The following is a 21,095-nucleotide window of genomic DNA, read 5'->3' on the forward strand; positions in this document are numbered from 1 at the left end:
CGCTGGCGCAAAAGTCGGAAGAGCAAACTGTGGGCCAGATTATCAACTTGTTTCTATCCCGTCTGGGAATATTCACCTTTCTGCTCGGCCTGATCGGAGGCTTTGCTTACCTCCTGGTCTACATGGCTGATGTATGTGCCCTGCAAGGCTATCCTCGTGGCTGCGATTGCGTGTCGCTGCTGTTGACGATTACTGCCGTTGGCGCGTCATAGTACTATCGCAACTCGACCAGCTTTTGGGGTCAGCTGGCCACGCCCTTGACGGCCTCTGCCGGAGCATCACTGCTGCCCAATGCGTTTTTCGTACGTATTTGATTGAGATCCTCAAGTATGCCGTGCGGATCTCAGTTGCGCGTCTGCCATTTGTATCACGCAGTTTTTGGGTGACTTTGAGTATTATCACCCAGCCATCAAGATGAAGCTGCTGATTTTTCGGTAGGCATGGTGTCAGCTTGCTTCTGCATTTCTGCTTGGTGTTTGTCTTCTTTCGGGGTGCGCCCAAAAGCTTGTCACATATTTGAACGGTACTCATGCTCTCACCGCCTGGCTTGTTTCTTGCCTCTCCTACCCCTTGGTAGCTCATATCTAACGCGAATTGCCGCCATTTACTCCATCATTTCTGCGGCTTTCGAGACATCGACCTCCCGCACATTGTCCAATGGAGATGAATTCACGGTTTGTGCTCTGCTCTCAAGATGAGATGCCCAGGCGGCTTCCAACCTCAGCAGACCCTCTCACTTGCTCGGTTCAATTTTGTGTTTGCGCTCTATGCTCTTCGCCTCTTTGATGTTTGATTATGACGGGTTGATAGTGCTGGGAAACCAACGTCGGGCGGGAGCTGTATGCCCTGATGCTCGTCAACACAGTTTTCATGGCTGTCAGCACACTTTTGTACGTTTATACCAGAACTACCGTGAGACAAGCCCGATCCGAGTGGTGCCACGCCGCAGTCACTTTGCGCCTCGCTGACCACCCTGTTTGGCATGCTCGTATTTATCTCCCTCGTGTGCCTTTTTGGCGGCGCCTTTGTTCAATGCACGCCAAAACAGCGGTGATGGGGGCCGCTTCCTGTTGACCAAGTTTACAGACAAAGACAAACCCGAGACCACTGGCACCAACGCTGCACCGTCAAATCAAGAAGAAAAGATGGGATTCGTGACTGCGATGGCGTTTAAAATGCAGTCTGTGACGGGACGACCCACATTCCAGCTGGGCAAGTCAACAATGGACCTGCTGTATAATCAAGCCCTGGTCTGGATTATGCTATTCTTCTCGCCCTACGGCGCCATCATGGGCTTGCTTTCCACGATGGTGCTCATTTTGATCAAGGGGTTGCTGCTGTTGGCCCTGCTGGAACCCTGGGCCAAGGACAAGACCTACCGCTTCCGCAGTGGCGACACCTTTTCACTCCAACTTTTGATGCTGACTCTCCTCTTGTCCGCCAGCTTGGTGGGCTATGTGATGTTGTGGTTTGAGCCGTCCCCGGATTGTACCCCTTTCCGGGGCACCAGTTCGCCTTGGGATGTAATGGAAGAATGGATCCATGGCGGTCCCAGTTGGCTAGTCACCTTTGTTAACTTCTTGACCCAGCCTGCCTTCTTGGTGCCTCTTCTCATCGTCATGGGGTATGTGCCTGTGCACCTGGGCTGCCTGGGCCTGACCTGTGGCTTGGACGCAACTGTATCCCTTGTCCGGGACGCAAAGCTCTCGAAATTTCAACTCATTTCGACCCAACCGCGCTGTGTATGCAGATTCGCCTCTTTCCACTATCACAGTGCTGTGCGCTATCACACGGGCACTGTACTATACATGGATGAGGTTTTGAAAAATGTACGTTCATCTGTACCCGAATTATGACTGGCCTCATCAAGCGCACGGCTGGGGGGGGCTTGAGTAACGCGTACTCGTCGTGTGATCTGATAGGATCAAGACAGCCGCAAGCGCCTCATCAAAAACTGGATGAAGACGATGCACCACATGGCTGTGGTCAACGGGCGCAAGGTTGGACCCAACCGCAACTCACAACGCAATTCCCAGCGCCACCGCTAAGGAACAAAAAGTCTTAAATGAGTCGACTGTACATGTTATTTTGCTTCTCGCCACGAAGAGGAAGAATCCTTTTGCGCATGCTGCCCATCGCAGCCGCTCTCTATAAAGACGGACCAGTCGGATCCAGGCGAGACGGAGTGCTGGTGCCTTCTGAGATGCGCCGAGCTGGCACCCGTCCGTCTAGCGTCCGACATGAGTTGTTGAGCAGCTGGTTCACCTTCAATCCATCCCAAGTACAAAAGGCCTCCACCCCTGACTCTGATCTCCTTTCCCTCCAACAACCAGCCCCCAACAGACACACTCCATCTCTCTCTTCTCCCTCTCTCTCTCTCTCTCTCTCTCTCTCTCTCTCTCTCTCTCTCTCTCTCTCTCTCCCATAGCACCATGTTCGAATGGTCACACACACTCTCTGATCATAATTTGTTGCGTTGTCGTCATCTCTCCACAAAGTGAGAAAAAGTCATTTCATCCAAATTTTGGGGCATTGTTATTTTGTTGCTTTATGAAGTAACTTCCAAAGTTAACGAAGTTCCTTTACCGTGTTAAATGTTCAACAACTGTTTTTATAAACGATATTGTCGTCAATTGAAGAGTTATCGTAGAAGTATCTCAGCCATTTTCTTTCGTGAATCATCGACTGGAGGTGGAGTCCTTGCGCGATCAAGTGATCGTCCATCCGCTGTTGCCCTGTCGCCCAGTCGCTCGCGGCCTGGTCTTGTCCATCACACATCGGCGTGTTTGTGTCTGTGTGTCTGTGTGTCTGTGTGTGAAGGGTCAGGGAAAAAGACCAGACTGCGCTGGCAAGCCGTGGAACGGCCTTCTCACCGCAATCTTGTTTTGGTTTTCCGCAGGGCAGACGTCTCAGAGTTTGCTTGCTCGACACTGGACGTATGCTCGGACCGACGGTGGCAGCGGGCCTGCGTTCCTCTCTTGCGAATCGGCTCGGTACCTGTGCCCGGCAAAGACCCGTGTTGCCCTGCTTGGTTGCAGCTTCTCTCGCGCTTCGCTGGACGTCAACGCTGCCCAGTGCCAGTGCTGTACTTGCCCCAGAAGCTGGCGTCAACCAAGGCATTTGGAGCCCGGCTTTGTCCTTTACGAGTCTGCCTCCAACGCAGCAACGCCGAACCATGTTCTCATTTCGCGAGAAGGCTGAGCGTGTGCCCAAAGAAGAGGCATTACCGGGCCGTGATGAACCTATGAAAGTCGCCAACGAACACTTCATTCTCAAGAATCCCATCAAGCCACCCTTCCCGGATGGCTTTCAACATCTGGTTCTCGGCACTGGTTGCTTTTGGGGTTGGTTCGAGTGAGCCCTCTTGATTCCCCGCTTCAACGCTAATCCTCAAAAGTTGAAAAGAAGCGTATTCATCGCCGTTTGTCTGCTTGTGGCTGTGTGTGCATGCGATGGAAACATGGGCATAGGCACGGAGCGGGTCTTCCACAAGCGCTTGCCGGGCGTGTATACGACAGCGGTGGGCTACACCGGTGGCGATACGCCCAACCCGACCTACAAGGAGGTTTGCACTGGTCTCACCAACCACAATGAAGTCGTTCTCGTTGTTTGGGACCCGGCTAAGGTGAGCTGAGCGAGACCGGCAAGGGCGGCTATGCTGTCACCTGCCCCGTAGCCCATGCCACTTCGCCGCCCTTGCCTTATGCTATCTTCATTGACCATCCCCCAAATCGTCAGCTGCACTTTGTCGACGTAATGAAGGCCTTCTGGGAGAGTCATGACGTGACCCAGGGCAACGGACAAGGTGGGGATGTCGGCACGCAATACCGCTCCGGTCTCTACGTCAATTCGGAGGAGCAGCGCGTGCTAGCTGAAGCAGCCAAGGCTGCCTACCAGGTGACTATCGTTGTTTGCCTCCTCCCGTGTGTATTTTGAGTGTCACAGAGATGGCGTGTTTGAGTTTTGCTTGACCTCCACGGGCCCTGGGCTGTCGTGCTTCTGGTTGTTCTGGGCAGGCAAATCATTCTTTTCCTCACTGATGGCACTGGTGGTGACCGCTGTATCGTCGACCTCATAGAAAGCGATTTCTGCCCAAGGCCATGGCTCGATCAAGACAGAAATTCTCGACGAACCCACGTTCTACTATGCCGAAGATTATCATCAGGTTGTTGCGTCAGCCAGGGCTTGATATGTTGCGTTCTGACGAAGCAGCATCTCAACATGACATGCCTGTTTGTCGCCAATGACGGGTATACGTGATCGCAGCAATATTTGGACAAGCCCGGCAATCGCCAGTACTGCGGGGCCCAACCCCTTGGTACGACTGCTGCGCCTTCGACGGTGTTGCCCTAAACCTGATCACACTCTCTTTCGTCTCGCTTTGAACGCAGAGGTGAACTCCTCACACGTGTATATTTGTGATGAATTGTTAGGTGTTGAACTGCCGCCTCCTGAGACATGGGACCTTCCTGCTGATCTCAAGGCCTCAATCAAGCCTAACCCCCAAGTTTGGAGCCGCGTCTTTGACCATTGCGTGTTTGGCCCCTAGAGTGCCCGTGGCCCCTTAGGGATCGTTCGGGCATCACCAGCACACGCTTCAACCTCGTGACGAGAGATTGTTTGATTTGATCTAATTCATTTGTTGTTGGCTTGATGCTTTCGACTTGCGGGCCGTGCTGACTTGACTTGACAGCAGCATTGACACGTGAATTGAACTTTCATTTTGAACAATCAACCAAGCATCAACAAATCGACCGTCATGAACTTGTTCGTGTTCTGTTCGGCTGTTCAAGCCATGTGCGCCAGTCGTCTCTGGTATGGCTCCTCGTCCCCGCTCAACGAGCCAGCACTAGGACAAAAGATCATAATCATAATGTTGGCTAAATAAAGAAAAATTACCCAAAAATTTTCCAAAACTAAGCGGAAATGATGCACTGAGGGGTGCACAATTTGTTGTTAATTTCAAAAGTCAAGATGTCTTCTATGTGGCGGGTTCCGAAAACCCAAACAAACCGGAAAGTACTTGGTTTGAGGGTGTGTTCATTGTTGCACATGCCAAGCACCCGAGGCTCCCGCACTTTCTACTACTCAAACATGGCCAAGTCCTCTGGACTCAGATCCGGTAGATCACCAAAAATGTTTGCCAGATCCATCACATCCATATCACCCTCACCTCCGGCAGCGGCAGCAGACGAGCCAGCCGCCGAAGAACCAATCGGCGCATCCATTGCACCACCTGTCGTGGAGGGAAGCTCAAAGTCCAAAGCCGTCTGCATCAACTCATGCTCCAAGGCCTTCAACTTCGCAACGTCGAGATCATCGAATGATACGCTTGGACTGGGATCAGTGGGTGCAAGCGCAGCCGCGCTGGCACCTGACGATTTGGTCTGGGCCTTGGATGGGCGCTTGCGGGCTGTTGTTGACGATACCGAAGCGGTTGTTGGCGCTGGCACGGGCGGTGTTTGTGCTTTACTCTTTTTGCGAGCCCGGCCTGCCTTGGTCGGTGGCGCCACAACCGACAGTTCGACGGGAGCCGTGCTGGTGCGTTTGTTGGCCGTTGTGGATCCTCGTCGGTTAGCTCCAGGTTGTGCACCGCCGCGTTTGGTGGTCCCAGAGCCGGCAGGTACCGGCCCAGTCGGCGCGATATCACTTCCAGAATACACTGCCGTCGGATCGATATGCGGGCGCTTAGCTTGGGCACCTCCGCCGCCAGTCCCACCTCGCTTGTTCCCGCTCGAAGAAGGAGCGGGGGTGACGCTTGCCGAAGCGGCGCGTTTGTTGGTGCTCACTGCCGCTTTGCGAGCCGCTGCATCGGGCGCCGCAGAGCCGCGCTTAAGTCCACCCGAGGTGGGTCCCGTGCCCTTGGAAGTGGGGGAGTCTGTTGAAGCTCGGCGACTGCCCGCACGCTTAACATTAGCCCCGCCTCGCTTGATTGCTGATGTTGATCCATGGGAGACTGAAGAACTGGCGGGTAACTTGGTGCTGCCCGTCATGGACCCCCCAAGAGGTGTCTTGGTACTCGAGCTTGATGGAGGCAATAGGGGTTGTGCCGAGCCTGAGAGCTGGGCAGGTTTCGCCGGTCCACCGGTCGCCTCCGCTGTCTTACGTTGCAGCAAGTTGGCGGGCAACGTCGACGGGGTGTCCACGATCCAGGCGCGTGAGCGAAAGCGACTTGGCATCCACGAGGCAGCCGACGTAAGCACGCGGCGTGCCGTCATTTTCTTGGTCCCATGTGCCGCAGGGAGCCCCCGACCAGGGGCTCGCACGGCCTTGAGATGGTCCTCTAGACTGTCTAATCGACCGTCGCTATGTCGAAGCAGCGCAGCCTCTACAGGCACATTGGCCATCGAAAGGGTGTGTTGTATTAAGGCACGCATGGCCATGGTGGCGGCTGGCTTGTCCACGTTTTGCAGATCCCTGACGCTTGCACCGTTCTGGCGCTGCTGAGCCAGAATCTGAGCCCTTGCATATTTGCACGCGCGTGCATATTCACGTGCTAAGAGGGAGTCTGTGGCCAGTGGCGCACCGGTGCTAGAAGCTGCGACCGCGTCCAAATCCTGGCTTAGACTGCTGCTATGCTCTAGATGCTCTGGTGAGTGAGGCTGAGAGGCAGCTGCTGTAACCGGTGTTGTCTCCGCAGGAGCACTGGCTTCGGTTTTGACCGGCGAGGAGGCCACCGCACCCCCTGACACGGCGTCCAGGCCCTGGTTTACTGGCGTGGTCTGGTTGTCAGCCGGGGAGGACGATGCCGTTGCAGAGTCAGTGGCGATGAGAGCGGGCATAGATGCTGAGGTGGTGCTGCCTGTGGTTTCGTCATTCTGTTCGACGGTCGCAGTATCTCGCTCAAACTGCTCTAAACTATGGCGAAGCCGCTCGCGATCGTGAGCTCGCTTTGCGCGCGGGGCATCGTCAAAAGGCTTGCCGAGCACCTCCACGTTGGCCAAGCGGGCAGCCATGGCTGCGCGAATGGCCTGCATTGCAGGCGAGCGACGCCGATGTGGACCAAACGGGGCCGGGAGGCCGGTGAGAGCGCGGTTCAGTCCTTTGGGCAGAGCATGGAGGCGCCGTTTTGTCGAAGGATCCGTGGCCAGAAGGGTGTGTACAGCACGCAGTTCTCGATCAAGCTCGTCGCCGCTTGCGAAAACTTGCAGCTTTGATGCTAAAGGCACCTTCGGGTGTTGTTGCTGTGTATTTGAGGGCAAGGGCCATTTGGAGTTGGCATGGCGTTGGTTCCAACGTTGCACGTTCATTTCACGCAAGAGCGAGTGAGCCTGGGCTAGGCTTGATGGATGAAAAAACTGCATCAGAATGGATGGATAGGTCAAGGATCGAGAGAGACCATATGTGGGGCGCGCCAGAGGTAGTGGCGCATGCAGGCGTTCCTAAGGAAAACACACAAACAGACGATGCAATTAGGAGAGGCGATCGAGACGTTGAGTTGGTACGTGTTGGCTATCGCCAACATCAGTCAGGGGCGGCACAGGCGACAACTGGGATGAGCAACTACCTGATAGGTCATTGGCACACGCGGGTGTGCGTCGGCGCGTCGGCCAGCCTTGTGGGTCGTTGATGATGCAGCAGGGCTGGCCGTGTGACCCTTGATGGCGCCCACTTCCAAATTTGAAGGTTGTGTGGTTGTCTTGCCTTTGTTCTTCTTTGCCTTGACTCCAGCAGATCCAGTCGCGGACAAGTTATCCGTGGCCTTGGAGATGGTCGCGCCAGTAGAGGTGGAGGCGCCAGGGCCACGAGCTTTGGAGGAAGATGTTTTGGTTGGAGGCAGCTTGCTCGAGCTGCCCTTACCTTTTGCTCCGGGACTTTCAGCAGTGGCAGACCGCGGGGCCGTGATCGAGCCCGTCTTTGAGCCATTGGCCGACAGAGGTTGTGCTGGAGCAGGTGATCCCGGCGTCATGGGCGTTTTGGGTGTGGCAGCATTGGTCGACGGCGGTGGGGTTGGCTGGTTAGGGAGCAAAAAAGCCATGGGGTGTGCTTTCTCGTCCAGATACGGATCAAAGGCCGGGAAACTCTCAAACTTGGTGGGGGCATCGCGAGCAGCCTTTTCCTGTGGTACAAAAATGTGAGGGAGTCGATAAAACGTTCCTGATACAAACAACGCTTGGGGGGGGGAGGGGAATTGACAAAGAAGTGGTTGACAAGTGGCCATTCGTTTACAATCACAGACCTTGCATGTGAGTGCGCGGTGACAATGTTTGCCCGTTTTGGGATCAAGTACGTAGCAGTGCCGATTCGGATCCAGTTTGGCTGTGACAACACATCAGGAAAAAAGAAATGAGATACATCAACAAAATAAGCATCGTAGGCGAGGCAAGGACATGGACGCAGGGGTTCGCCTTGCACGAGTTTGGACGCGTCAACCTACTCTCGCGCGTGTTCTTTGACTTTTCTGTCTTGGGGGTACCAGAGCGTTGGCCTTTGGCTGATAATTATGGGTAGGCCAAAGGTAGCACGCGACCACTCGGTGAGTTTGCGAAGGATCAGCGGAGCGGAACTAAGAAACTAAAAAAAAAGAAAAAAAAAAAAAAAGAAGAAGCAAAAATAAAAAGAAGAAGCACGACTCAGACAATCTTACCTTTGGTGGTTTTGGCTGGCTTATCCGACGTGTCCACAAATACACCTAGGGGTAGGCAGGAAACAAGCATGAGTGCGTTGCGTTGCGTGGTGAAGATAGCGTACTTGCGAGGATAATCCAAAGAAAGACGAACTGTCAAAGTCATTAAAACCGCCCAGGTCGAGCAGCTGATCCAGCTCGGCGTCGGTGATGGCTGCGGCTGCCGAGTTTTCGGTACCAAGGGGATCACTAGTCGGGTTCTCTGCGGGCAAATCCTGACGGCAGTCACCTGGGCATAGTGCAGAGGCGATATGAGGAGGCTTAGGTTTTGAAACACAACAGGGTTTGCAGCAAGGAAGGGTAGTCTGGCAAGAGTGTGGCAAAGCAAGCGGACCTAGGGCTTGGTGAGCGGCGAAAGCACGCTCGAGCAGCCGACGGTCACACTTTGGACAGGTGACAAAGCGAGCTTCCTCTTTGAGGGGGTACTGGCCAAAAAGGTTGCGATCCTCTGGATTGAAGAGGGATGTACCGTGGATGGCCCCGGATCGCGCCGCAGAACCATCTATAGATACACAGACAGACAGACGCCCATCCGCAGCACATGGGGGTTGGATATGAATCAATGACGCAAGCCCTGGGATGCCGTCATCGAGAGAAACGTACTTTGATGCCCAGAGCCATTATTCAAATCAGGTGCGCCGACAGCAAAGTTGGTGGTGCCGTGGGAAAGCGCGGAATCGAGACCGAGCTTGGCACCATCAGCTGTGATGGTATCGCGTAAATGCGGAGGCAATTGCTGCATCAAAGCTTCCTTGCCTAGTCAAGGTCAAACATATTTTTTGATAAGATGCACAGGTTGAGCTTGGGGTTAAAGAGAAATTGTGGGGGCCATGGCCGAAGCTGGCCGAAGCTGGCTGAAGCTACCACTCACGTGTCTGCAGGTCAGCAATGGCCTGAGAATTTTGGGCCTAAACAACAGGAAGGCGGCAAGACAAAGGAGGACAATGAGATTATCTGCTGTTGGTCCAGGGGTTGAAGCTCAACGGCCGCGTCGTTTCGACACAGGGCAGAGCACGGGGGGTGGGGGCGACTAGCACGTACGAAGGTGGGCGGCGGTGACTGTTTTCTTCGACCCAAGCGACGCCCGTTTCCACGTCCTGATTGCAAAGGTTTTTTTTGTGAGCGAGAAAAACGACTTCAAAGGCCAGGATGTTTTGAGGACATTACTGCTTTTGGACGAGAAGCAACCCACCTTTGCTTTGCTTCGCAGTGGGCAGCAGGGGCGGGGTTTCTACTGGGCAGAGGGGGAGGGGAGGAAGGAAGAGTGGATGAGGGATGAGGGATGAGGGCATTGGCAACCGATAACTGCTATGGGTGAGGAGAGCTGGCCACACCGATGGGATCGGGCTTAAAGTCCAAGTTGACATCGTCGTCGTGGCCCATGACGCTCGCCAGCTCGGGCAGCAGGCTATTGATGTCATCATCACCAAGCAAGCCTCCCGGATCATCAAGCTGCGCGTGCATTACATGGTAACATTGCGAAATGAGTCAGCCAGGGCGAGCGTGAGGCGAGACACTGGCTATGAGGAGCACTCACGGCATCAGTGTCGAGCAAGGACATGTCCAATGGATCAGCCATATTGCCTGTCCTTGAGTAAAGGTACGATAAGGCAACGGAAGCAAGTCACAGCACTAGTTGGGGGCGTTGGAGAGAAACGTCAAGCCGCCACCGCTCTTCAGCTGGATTTTGGCCTGATAATTCAGGAGGAGATTATGGCAGCCATTCTGTAGGCACGTCCATCGACCAAGCACACAGCCAACAAAGAGCTTTTTTTTTGCGGTTGAGGGGCGCAAAAAGGGTGGAAAGGAGAGTGCAAATTCTGCTGCACAATCAGTACGTTGGGTCGCCTGGAACGGTGACCGACTAAACTACAAGTTGCGTTACAGCGGAAGGATGGCGTAGTCTAAGGAGTATTTCAATCAGGTTGGGGTAAGCAGGAGAATGGGGCGTTGTCGTGATGTGGCGGCCTTTGGAGCAGAGAGGGGGGTGAGGGGTGGGAATGGGCTGGATGCCGCCGGTGGTGCGCGCGCGCGAGCGTGTGTGTGGCTGGACGAGCAAAAAGGTATGACAGGCTGAAGAATTCGCTGCATTATTGAGAGCAGGAGCGGCACAGACCTTGGGAGGGCTGCACAAATAACCCGCTTAAGAGGCTGCTTGCTCAATACGTAGCGCGCAGTGTATTGGTTGCATCAACCAGAAGCAGAATCCTTGTCGGGCAGGCCAACCCGCGATGCCGTTTTGCAAGCTAGGCGCTGACAATCGCGCAAGTCACACTCCACGGAACGGCAGGATCCGATCCGATCGTCCTCAAACCGAGGCCTGCATTTGAGAATCACGGAACCAAGATCAATGTACATGCGTCCCCAAAAAAAAGGCACAGATAGCACTTGGGATATGAAGAGAAAGCTCAAGGCCACCGCGAACGAGAACCGAGCCATGCGGCACGGGACAGCAGCGACGGACGAGAGGTCACGAGCGACGAGAGCAACAGGTGCCGCTGCCAAGGTTCAACGATTTTTTTTTTTTTCTTTCAGAGAGAGAGGTAGAGGTGTGAAGCGTAGTGTGATCAAACTTACACTTGGAATAAAATGCTGACGTCGAGAACAGCAGTTGTACGATGACTTGGATAACGGTGTTATCTAAGAGGGAGTTGTTTACTTTAGAGGCAGCCGGTGTCGGATTTTTTTTTCTGTGTGTGTGTGTGTGTGTGTGTGCGCGGGGTGACCCGAGCTGGGGCTGCGCTGGCCACTTGTGCACTTGCGTGTTTGGGTGCTGGGTGGGGAGGGGAATGGCAGTTGGCAGAGTGCGCGTTGGGTATACGGGTGATGGGGTTTCAGGGTGTGTGGCTGTATGTGGGGTTGCAGAGTTGATCGATGCTTGGTCCTGGGAATTGTGTGTAGGAGAACGAGGAGACATGTCGCGAAACGCGTTTGTGGTCTTTGTCGTGGCGGGCGGCACGCTGGCCGCCCTGTATCCGATTGTTTTTGCGCCCATGCTCAACCGTGGTGCTAGCTACGGTATGTCTACCCATATGAACTGCTTTGTTGCCATGTGCACCCCTGTGTTCCGTGTGTTTGCATCTGGCCTGGGTGTCGGAGCCGTTGCGCCCGGTCTTCTGACTCCTTTGCCATCGACATGCGCGTCCCAATCAGCACAACGCCAGGAAGAGTTTTTGCGCCAACAAGGCCTCAGCAAGCAGGAAATTCAACCCACAGGTACGTTTTGCTGTGCGCGGGAAAATTGCCAGCGCTGCGGCCCAGGGCGAGGTGCTAAGCCGGTTCCCTTGAACTCCAGGTTTGCCCGTGTGGTCTGATCCCTTTCAGAGCAAATCCAAGAACTGAGCAGCATCAACAATCTATCCGCACTCTGCTGCACATTCCTTGCTGCTGCTGCTGCTGCTGTATTGTCTTCTCGCCTCTTGTCTGTTGGATGCTTTCGCGGCTGTGCCGCCCAAGGTCCCAGCAGTTTCAACTCAATTGCGCTTCCAAATCCAATCTCGTCGCTTTGTCTCTTGTTTTTTTTTTGGTTCTCCCTTTGCAAGCGACGTGTCAACTAGCCCCACACTCATACCTACTCCCTCCACTGCCCTCCGGTTCTCGAGCCGTCTTCTGACAGAGAGAAAGAGACAAGCGACCGACCGAAGGTTGGGGGAGGGGGGTAAACCCAGACTGCTCAAGTGGTCGTGACCCACGAGGCTAAAACAGACCGACAGACGAGAGACAGAGAGAGCTTGAGAGAGAAAGAGAGAGAGAGAGAGATGAGAGAGAAAGAGCTCAAAAGCTTGAGAGAGCGAAAACTGAAACAGTGTTTGTAATTTTTAATTTTTTTTTTGTTTCGAGTGTTGATGACACACACACACACACACACACACACACACACACACACACACACACACACACAGACAGACAGACAGACACACAGAGGGTCCACCACGCACACGGGGTGTGTGTGCGTCTGTCTCGTCTGGCGAGGGCTGGAGGGGGGGAAAAGCATCTGGGGTGTGGCGAGGCAGGGTGGCTTTGGTGTGGTAGGGGCTTGGCATTTTGATGCTGGTTCGGAGAGTCGTTCTCGGCCGAAGGCTTGGTGTTGATTGGTTGTGAGATCGTGGCGGGGAGGATCGGGTGCGCTGTTTCCGGGCTTTGGCAGCCAGGTGCCGTTTGCTGAGACCGTGGAGCTTGTGGAAGATATGAAAAGGCAACATTCGCAATGAGCCTGACCACGAAGAACCTGGAGCGGCTGCGCCAGCAGCTAGCGGAACAAGATGCGGCGGCAGCTGAAGCGGCAGCCGTGGATGACCATGGCAAGCGCAGCAGTCATGCCGCTGGTAGTACTAGCGCTCCTCCACCGCTCGAGGCCAAGCTGGCAGAGTGGAGCCAGGTGACCGTCGAAGCTCCCACCCCAACCAAGGTGAGGCTGCTTTCTTCCCTCCCGCCCTTGGTTTGGATTCGTCAGTCGGCGGTTTTCATGATCTCACTCAACTCGTCGTTTCGACTCGCCTTGCCCCCTCGCCTGCTTTTGGCTTGCATCTGCAGCGAACTGTGGACCTCTCTCGCTGGATGAAGGCTCGCGATGTCTTTCTTACCGTTTGGGCGCCTTTTGACATTTGCTGGCAACACTACGAAAAATTGGCCCGGTATGCTGTGCCGGACGGCGACTGGATATCTGAGAGCGAGTTGGCGCCGCGTCACGGTTTCTGCTCGCGCTCACCCACCCCATGACCGCCCGATAGCTGGCAAAATCCCAAACTGTCGTTTGTCGCCACTGTAGTCGTCGTTTTCTTTGCCTTTCTGCCACGTGCGTACCGCGCGTCGCCATGCATGGGGTCGCATGGGTCACTGCCACTCCCCTCGTCGCATCTCTGACCGCTCGATTTCCGCGCCGTGGTACACCACCAACTTGCCACGATCCTTCCTCTTCTCCTCAAAGGCTTGGTGCCTTTGGTCCTGTGGCTCGTCCTGGTCCTGGTCTCATACTACTGCTGGATGCTCAACTCGCGGAGCCCCGGCGCGCTCCTATCCAAAGCCTACTGTCGCGGTGCGCGCCCACCCAAGGATGCGTTGTGCTTTGTGAAGGTCATGCGGTTCACCCTTTGTGCATCACCTGCTCACTCTGCTACAAGCTCATACTCGTTCTTTTCTGCACCTTGTCTCCGCCCCAATTTGTGGCTTGCAGCGCTGGATGCGTTTGCCATCATGCGCAAAAAGGTCAAGGAGGTGCGTCGAGCGCATGGGGATGAACGAGGCCGAGTGTTGCACCCCTGCCTCGCCGGCCGCCTTTGTGCATATGACTCATGCTCATGCCCCCTTTTGCCGTCTGCAGGAAGACGTGGACGCTCAGCTCAAAGCCTTTCACTTTGTGTGCGTGCAGCGTTGTGACCGAGTTATCGTGCACCTTCTTGACTGTCCGCCATGACCTCTCACCATTCTTTTCCGGATTGATTTGACAGACTACTCAAGCTGCAGGAGACGGGCGAAGTGCTGATTGATCGCTTATATCGCGTCCAATTATTGCTGTCCTGGCGAAGCCCTGAGCATTCTCGTCGGTTCGTCCTTTGGTCAAATGGTTCACGCCCGACCACTGCTGCTGCTTTGTTCCTCAATCTTCTGCCAATCTGCCCAATTTTAGCTTTTTGCTTGGGTGTCTGGCTTGGGCGATAATGGCCGCCTCGTTCACGGGCTGGTTGCTGCGCGTTTACGTTGCCTTGCTTCTTACAACCTGGGGCACGCCCTTTGGGCAGCGTCTCCTATTGGCCACCTTCTTCCGTCTGCCCACCCGCGAGCAGCAGACTGCTGCTTCCAAGACCAGCTACCGGTTTGTTTCAAGCCTTTGAGGCTGTTCGGCCCTGCCAACGTTTGATGCGCAATACAGCAATGTTGTAAAATTGCCGATCCACGCTACAATTTCACCACCTCATCGTGCGTGTGCGTGTGTGCGTGTGCCAGCATTGGGGATCTTCAGCCGACGCTCAAGACGCTTGCCGATGACTACCAGAGCAAGAAGAAGACAGAACAGGAGTGGCTGGTCGTTGATGGCGACGATTTGGAAGAGACGGGGCGAGAGTCACAGCCAGACGAGTCTGTCGATGATGCTTCGTACGTTGTCCTCTCCTCTGGCACGAGTGACTTACAAACGTGGCATACTCACGCTCGCGTTGCAATGGTGACTTCCCCCTTCCCCGTGTTGCCGCATTGCAGCGAGACCAGCTTACGTCGACGAAGTGGGGGTGCAGGCAGCTGTCCTGATTGCGGCAGCGCCTATACCTGGCTCCGTCAGCGAGTGCGTGACACTTTGCTCTAGCCTCAGACGGCACCTGAATGCTTTCTCTCTGCTTCCCGTACATCTTTGCAATAGGCATCACCTGTGCGAGGTGGGGCTCATGAATTATTTATTTTGTAGGTCTACTGTCGATCCTGCGGCGAACGACGTTGTGCCCGTTGCTGCCAATTCAAGGTCCCGCGTCGTGCGTTGGGTGCAACGGGTACGCCACCTGCACGTTTGGCGATGTGTTTTGAAGCTGGCCGGCTTTCTCTCACCCTGCGCGACTTGCTGCAACATGCCACCAGCCCCTGCGGCGCAACGAGAGACCGTACGGGTGTGTGCCAATTGCTACGCCTCGCTGGCCGAGCAGGTGCAAAACATGGTCCCCGAAGGTTCTGGTGAGGGTGCTGCGCTGTCAGCGGCAGCTGCGCCGTGAGTTTCCAGTATGAAGATGATGTTTTAGCTTTACAACTTTAATCAAATCGATTTCTTTTTTGTAAGCACATGCTACCTGCCTTGGACAGGCTGAGGAAAAGAATCACTTTGTGATCACATGGGGCGAGCTGGGGGAATGGAAAGATGAAACACAAAAGGCACGAACACAAGTCTCGCCGCACAGCGAGGCCTTCCTAGTGACAAAGACGCCGATCAAGACCTGCACGCTTACAAAGCGCATGCGCAGCGAGTGGGGCACTCGAGCCCATTAGATTGCAGCTGAATCAGGTATCGGGGGACACAATGATCACTGCTTAAGCTGTCTGCATCTTGGGGTGCAGACCAAGCTCCAGCATCTTGGCTTGGAGTGAGTCTAGGACATCAATGGGGTTGTCGTGCTTGCTGCCCTCAAGTTGGGCGTACTGGCGCACGGTCTTCTCACGCAGGCGCATGAAGGGGTTAGTCTTGCGCTCGAGACCCAGGGTGGAAGGAACGTTGGGGACCTTGCTCTTCTGGTTGTCCTTGGCCTCGGCCAAGCGCATCTCAATGTCCTCGTTCTCGGGCTCAACGCCGACGGCAAAGCGCAGGTTTTCAACAACCGAGTCGTAGCCGGGGTAGACTTCAACGTCATCGTCCAGCGAGCCAAGAATGTCGTTCAAGACGCGGAAGAGATCCTTGGCGGTGCCAGACATGCCCTTGGGCACTGACTTCTTCGAGGGAACGTCGGCAATCTTGCCCTCAATGGCATGAACGTTGATGGCGCCAGCACCACCACACAAAAGAGTGCCACCGGTGAAAACGGCCTTTTCGCCCGAGGAAGGGTCTTGAACCTCAAAGATGAGGGAGCCCTCAGTGAAGGAGTGGGCATCCTTGACAATGACGTCAAGGTTGCCAACCTTGATGTGCTGGCCGTGCTTGGCCTCCTTGTCCATGGCACGCGTGTTGTCGCCACGGCTGCCGTAGATTACGGCGTCAGGGAACTGTGTTTGTTCGGAGGGACGCAGCAGGCAGGGAAACAGGTAAGCTCAAGCTCAAGTCGAAGCAATGTCCCCGCAAGCAAAACCGTAGTTCTCTCAACACACACAACAACGGGGTCGGAACTTACCAGGCGCTTGACCTCTTCATTGTCACGGGTATGGTCCCATTTGTTGTCAGTGGAGAGGACGGCCACGATCTTGGCGTCCAGGCGGCGGGCGGCCTTTTCAAGCTGAGCATTCACAAAAAGCAGGACATTTTTAAATGGACAGTGAGTGGGTTTGTCGTTGTCGTGCTGGGCAGCGCGCACGAGAGCGTTGACACGACTCGAGCAACGCACCTTGTTGACATCAGCGGCATCGATCACGGCAGCAGTGTTGGACGACTCATCAACCAACAGGTACATGAGCGAGTTGCGGAGAACGGGGAGAACCTCGATATGCATGATGACGGTCTTGGGGTTGTGGAAAAAGAAAACTTCTTGGAGCACAAGGGCAAAGTAGTTCAGTAGAGTCTTGTTGGCGCAAGCTGGTAGTAGGTCTAGTTCAAGTTTCAATGATGTGTGAATCACTGTCTGAGAAAATGCCACATCTGGCCGAGGGGCTCACACATATAGTGGCTGCATGGCCGACTGGCCCTGAAAGGGTGGCTGCGGGCTGCACGCATCTGCTTGATGATGCTGGCGATTGCCCGTGCAATTGACAAAGTCAGTGGAGAATGACGTGGAAAGCTACAGGTCGCGGTAGTAGAAGGCAGGCGAGGCTCCAAGGGGCTAAGTGTGTTGTGGCGGACATTAAGACAAGGGGAAAGCGATGGAAGACGCCGCGTGCATGGTCTTATGCAAAGCCCCAGGCCGAAGAAGAACGTTAGGAAAAGATGCGCTTGTCGCGCGTCACAATGCCCATAAGCACTCAGTCGCAATCCAAGGTGTGTGGGTGTGGTGATGGCCCAAGCCATGCATTGACAACAAGCGCCCACAACCATACTCCCCTTGATACTCCATGCGCCACTACCCCTTTTGCTGGTGCGCTGCTTCCCCTCCCTAGTATCCTCCCCGAGGGCTCCAACCCACGCCCATCACACGTTTTGATCAGCCTTACACATGCCGTACCGTGCTGACAATTCCATGCTGACAATTCAGAAGAAGAGAAGAAGAAGATGAAGATGAAGAAGAAGAAGATAAAGATCAAGATGAAGATGAAGAGGGAGAAAAAAGAAGAAGAGGGAGAAGAAGAAGAAGGGGGAGAAGCAGTTGAAGCAGAAGCAGCATCAGAAGCAGAAGCAGCATCAGAAGCAGAAGCAGCATCAGAAGCAGAAGCAGAAGAAGTTGAAGCAGAGTAAGGGAAGAAGATCTGCAAGGAAGCGCAGGTCAAGAATGAACAGATCTAAAGAAGATGTAGAAGATAGGGGAGAAAAAGAAGTGAATGACCATAGTCAAAAGGCTTACAAAGCAAAACTAGCTGGAGAACATGGCGAAGAATAGGAGGAAGTTGAAGACAGTTACTCAAGATTCAATGTCAGATAAAACGCGCGCGCTGGCAAATCATCAACAAACGACAAGAACGATGGGCGGGTGGGGACGCCGCCGGCAGCAGGGCGCGGTGGCGGTGTTGCTGCTCTGGATCGCGGTTCGGGGGGCAGTAGAGGGGGCTGAGAGCAGCATGATCCTGTCATCGGTGGGCAATGCTGACAGTCGGTTCAATAATCAGAGCTTTGTGCGGGCCGCTGGCTACACACACATGGCTGCCAGCAACCTGCAGCTATGTCTATCGTATCGCTGGCTCAGCCCGGCAATCTTTCCCAACGGCTCGGATGCCGAGGCCTGGCGGGCAAAGTGCGTCAAGACGGCCCAAAAGGAGATCGACGCAGCCCACGCACAGGGGCTCAAAGTCAGTACCTCCAGTCGACCTATAGTTCTCAGGAAGACCCGTGTAAACCAGTGCATCCCCATGCGCCATCTCGGCTCTCATTCAAGGTTTGGCGTTTGCATGCGGCCTTGCGTTGCATAGACCAATCATGCCATGGACGTCTTTACCTTTCCTTCAACGCTGATCGCTACGTTTCCAAACATGACGGATGGGCATGGCACCATCGTCCTCTCCCCTATGACCCAGCGTGTGCTGGCCGGCATGGTGGATGAGATGGTAGCCCTCTTCCCGACCGCGGACAGCTACATGATTCGTGTGGGTGAAAACTACCTGCCCTCCGAACCCTATTTTACCGGCAACGAAGCGGTCAACTTTAGTGCCCCCTTTGATGTGCAACAAGCCGATTACGTGCTTCTGATCCGCATCCTCAAGGCTGCCTTTGTTGAAAAGCGTGCGTTTGCCGTGCGCTACAACCTTAGCGCTCTCATCATCGCCACCCCCTATTGACTTCAGTTGCCCTGCTTTTGTGACCTTACGCCCTCTATCTCTCCTGCTGGACGCCGAATACTTCTTGGTCCCTTGCTTGGTAGACGATCGAGTCTTTGTCGTTCGTACATGGGACACGTCTGGTGCGTCGTCTGATTTTCCTGAGGCGGGCATCACCGATGGGACAGGCCTCACAGTTTGTTGAGCCATGTATCGGCAGGCTTTGCTCCTTCGTCACCCAAGCGCTTCCACTCCAGTCTAGCGTACTACCTGAACGTCACAAACCAAATCACGCCCCATCCCAAACTCATTTTTTCCATCAAGCACGGTACACTCTACCGCGACCAGGTTCCCTCGCTCAAATATAAAGCCCGCGCGCGTGTCCGTGTCCGTGTGCAAAGCAAAGCTTACTTTCGGTACTTTCCCGTTGCTATGCATGGTAGTCATGCTTGATTTTTGGCCCTACGTGGCGTTTAATCCCACTTTGGCCCAGGGTGCACATCAACAAATTGTTGAAGTGGAGTGTGCGCGCGAATATGAAGGTGTGTCCATTGTGCGACAAACACTGGCACGGATCTTTGGCATTCACTTTTGAGCATTTGCTGTTGAGCAACATAGGTAAAGGAGCATTTCCCAACTACATTGGTCACGGCGTGATAAATCGCTGGGCTGAGGTGCTTGACGGCCAGGGGCTCAAGGACGTAGTCAACAGCTCGCTCATCACGGGGCTCTGGCTTTGGAGCTCGGGCGGGTACGTCGGGCGCAGCGAACATGTTGTTATCCCATGTTTTATTTTTTTGTTCATTTCATGTCCAACTGAACCTCGTGTCAGGGGCTGGGGTGGCGTGCCCAAGGTTGGCGTCCATGAGCTGTGGCCTTTGATGAATACACTGGTGATCTTACGATGGTGGCGCAACAACACCTCACCCATTCCCGGGTTGAGTGCCGATGAGGCTTTTCTGGCCACCTGTACGGAGGACTTGGGCATGGCGGCAAAGGGGTGCCCCAGCCTATTGACAGCGGCTGTGGCTTCACAGGAGGCTGTACTCCAAATGCGTTATTGCCAGCCCTATGATGCTAGCCTTCTAAACCAGTACATGCCCACGAACAACTGGTTCCGCGATGATCGAATGGTGTGCTTTGATTCAGCGCGCGTGTCGTATCGAGACGGTATTGTGTATTGATGGGCTGGCTGGCATCTTGTCTAGGGTGGCTATGACCAACTCAATGGCTTGACGTACGGAACGGGCCCGATCTTTCCATACTTGTGCGTGGCGATTCTTTGTGTTGTGAGGCTGCAAGGTTAAGCAAGTTGGTCACGACAAACGTTCGCTCGGGGATGTAGATATGAGCACGAGCTCTTGGAACAAGCTGTGGCGGAGAAGCAGGCCGCGACAGCAACGTGGGCCCGGATCCAAAGCTTGATTGGCGCGGGCACGGCCAATGTGACCACGTGAGAAGCGGTTGCCGTGGTATGTGTGTGTGTTTGCATGTCCTTTGCTCAAGGGTGGTTCCGGTGTGCGTGGTATATAGGGGCTGGGCACCCTTTTTCCGTGATTCAGCCAAATACGGGGCCTTGCTCTCTCACATCATCGCAGCTGGTTGGACAGTGAGTGACTTCTTTTGAAGGACCTGCGCTGGGCACGCAGGCGATTGATGTGGCTGCACTCGCTCTGTGAAGGTCCTGGCCTTGGGATTTGCAGGGAACCAGACGGGTCACTTTAATGTCACAGGGCTGACAGCGGCCGTACGTGAGTACGATGCAGCGCGCAGCGCTTATCAAGAGTTTTTGGACGAGGTAAGACGGGACAGCACGAGCCAGTACTACTGCTAGGCGTCCGAGTCCACGGGCCTCATGCTCACAGTGGGATGGTGCGTCGCAGATGGGTTCGGCAGTGGCTTCGCCCATGTATCCGTATTACGAGGACGTGGATGGCCACAACAATAACGTGACGCATGCCCCCGGTCTCAATGCCAGCGTTGACCTGTTTCGGCGCATCGAGGATTGATTGAGCGGGACGCAACGGTGACGGCGCGTTTCCAACAAAAAGCAATTGACAAGGGCAACAAAAAAGCAATTGACAAGGGCGTTGTCTCGTTCTCCAAAGGTGGAGAAAAAGAAGGAACAACCCCCGCCAAGAAAAAACAAAAAAACCAAGACAAAGGTCGATTCACTGTGTGAGGAAGGGCGGTTCAACCTCTGGCTGAGCATGTGCAAGTGAGAGAGCATGGAGACCGGAAGGTGCTGGCGCAGCCGAGCGCACGTGTGCGGGCAAGAAATTATGACTGGGCTTGGTGTTGGCGGCGAATCTCAATTGCGGCCTTGTCGACCTCCAAGAGGCCAATCATGACGCCATCCGGCGAGCGCAATGTAGCCAGCTGCAACGAGGCAGAGTGATGGCGGAGCCAGGGGCGAGGGGGTTGGGGGGGGGGGGGGGGGGTTTTT

General features: G+C 54.7%; 7 protein-coding genes across 7 annotated transcripts in view; 4 read left to right on the plus strand and 3 right to left on the minus strand.

The window, feature by feature from the left end:
* Positions 1-1,289: 1,289 nt before the first annotated feature.
* Positions 1,290-2,048, plus strand: MONBRDRAFT_13035 (uncharacterized protein; the record flags this gene model as incomplete). The annotated part of the gene is made up of 2 exons (XM_001750926.1): positions 1,290-1,829; positions 1,923-2,048. 2 exons carry the CDS (start codon positions 1,290-1,292, stop codon positions 2,046-2,048), a joined length of 666 nt encoding a protein of 221 aa, XP_001750978.1.
* A 1,412-nt stretch (positions 2,049-3,460) lies between these two features.
* MONBRDRAFT_13036 (uncharacterized protein) lies at positions 3,461-4,353 on the plus strand (the record flags this gene model as incomplete). Its single annotated transcript, XM_001750927.1, has 3 exons — positions 3,461-3,625; positions 3,739-3,897; positions 4,267-4,353. 3 exons carry the CDS (start codon positions 3,461-3,463, stop codon positions 4,351-4,353), a joined length of 411 nt encoding a protein of 136 aa, XP_001750979.1.
* Positions 4,354-5,084: 731 nt separating this feature from the next.
* Positions 5,085-10,205, minus strand: MONBRDRAFT_30491 (uncharacterized protein; the record flags this gene model as incomplete). Its single annotated transcript, XM_001750941.1, has 13 exons — positions 5,085-7,382; positions 7,508-8,059; positions 8,180-8,259; positions 8,378-8,434; positions 8,588-8,632; positions 8,721-8,855; positions 8,961-9,128; positions 9,230-9,382; positions 9,498-9,534; positions 9,668-9,723; positions 9,819-9,857; positions 9,961-10,078; positions 10,164-10,205. The coding sequence occupies 13 exons, from the start codon at positions 10,203-10,205 to the stop codon at positions 5,085-5,087; spliced, it is 3,780 nt and encodes a 1,259-aa protein (XP_001750993.1).
* Positions 10,206-12,833: 2,628 nt separating this feature from the next.
* MONBRDRAFT_30492 (uncharacterized protein) lies at positions 12,834-15,321 on the plus strand (the record flags this gene model as incomplete). Its single annotated transcript, XM_001750928.1, has 11 exons — positions 12,834-13,034; positions 13,160-13,260; positions 13,357-13,421; positions 13,554-13,661; positions 13,800-13,840; positions 13,947-13,984; positions 14,074-14,169; positions 14,253-14,438; positions 14,570-14,719; positions 15,024-15,105; positions 15,142-15,321. The coding sequence occupies 11 exons, from the start codon at positions 12,834-12,836 to the stop codon at positions 15,319-15,321; spliced, it is 1,248 nt and encodes a 415-aa protein (XP_001750980.1).
* A 313-nt stretch (positions 15,322-15,634) lies between these two features.
* Positions 15,635-16,740, minus strand: MONBRDRAFT_30493 (uncharacterized protein; the record flags this gene model as incomplete). Its single annotated transcript, XM_001750942.1, has 3 exons — positions 15,635-16,300; positions 16,426-16,527; positions 16,636-16,740. The coding sequence occupies 3 exons, from the start codon at positions 16,738-16,740 to the stop codon at positions 15,635-15,637; spliced, it is 873 nt and encodes a 290-aa protein (XP_001750994.1).
* Positions 16,741-17,860: 1,120 nt separating this feature from the next.
* MONBRDRAFT_30494 (uncharacterized protein) lies at positions 17,861-20,658 on the plus strand (the record flags this gene model as incomplete). Its single annotated transcript, XM_001750929.1, has 11 exons — positions 17,861-18,184; positions 18,305-18,614; positions 18,870-18,977; positions 19,093-19,191; positions 19,268-19,400; positions 19,482-19,782; positions 19,858-19,886; positions 19,995-20,102; positions 20,183-20,250; positions 20,353-20,447; positions 20,533-20,658. The coding sequence occupies 11 exons, from the start codon at positions 17,861-17,863 to the stop codon at positions 20,656-20,658; spliced, it is 1,701 nt and encodes a 566-aa protein (XP_001750981.1).
* A 271-nt stretch (positions 20,659-20,929) lies between these two features.
* The window catches only part of MONBRDRAFT_13041 (uncharacterized protein), a gene marked incomplete at both ends in the record, with an annotated part of 995 nt that continues 829 nt past the window's right edge, over positions 20,930-21,095 (minus strand). Inside the window, one exon of the mRNA XM_001750943.1 lies at positions 20,930-21,028. Coding sequence (XP_001750995.1) covers positions 20,930-21,028 — 99 coding nt within the window. The remainder of the gene's footprint in view (positions 21,029-21,095) is intronic.

The sequence above is a fragment of the Monosiga brevicollis genome, genomic scaffold (genome assembly GCF_000002865.3).
Source record: "Monosiga brevicollis MX1 MONBRscaffold_53 genomic scaffold, whole genome shotgun sequence".
NCBI classification, from domain to species: domain Eukaryota; class Choanoflagellata; order Craspedida; family Salpingoecidae; genus Monosiga; species Monosiga brevicollis.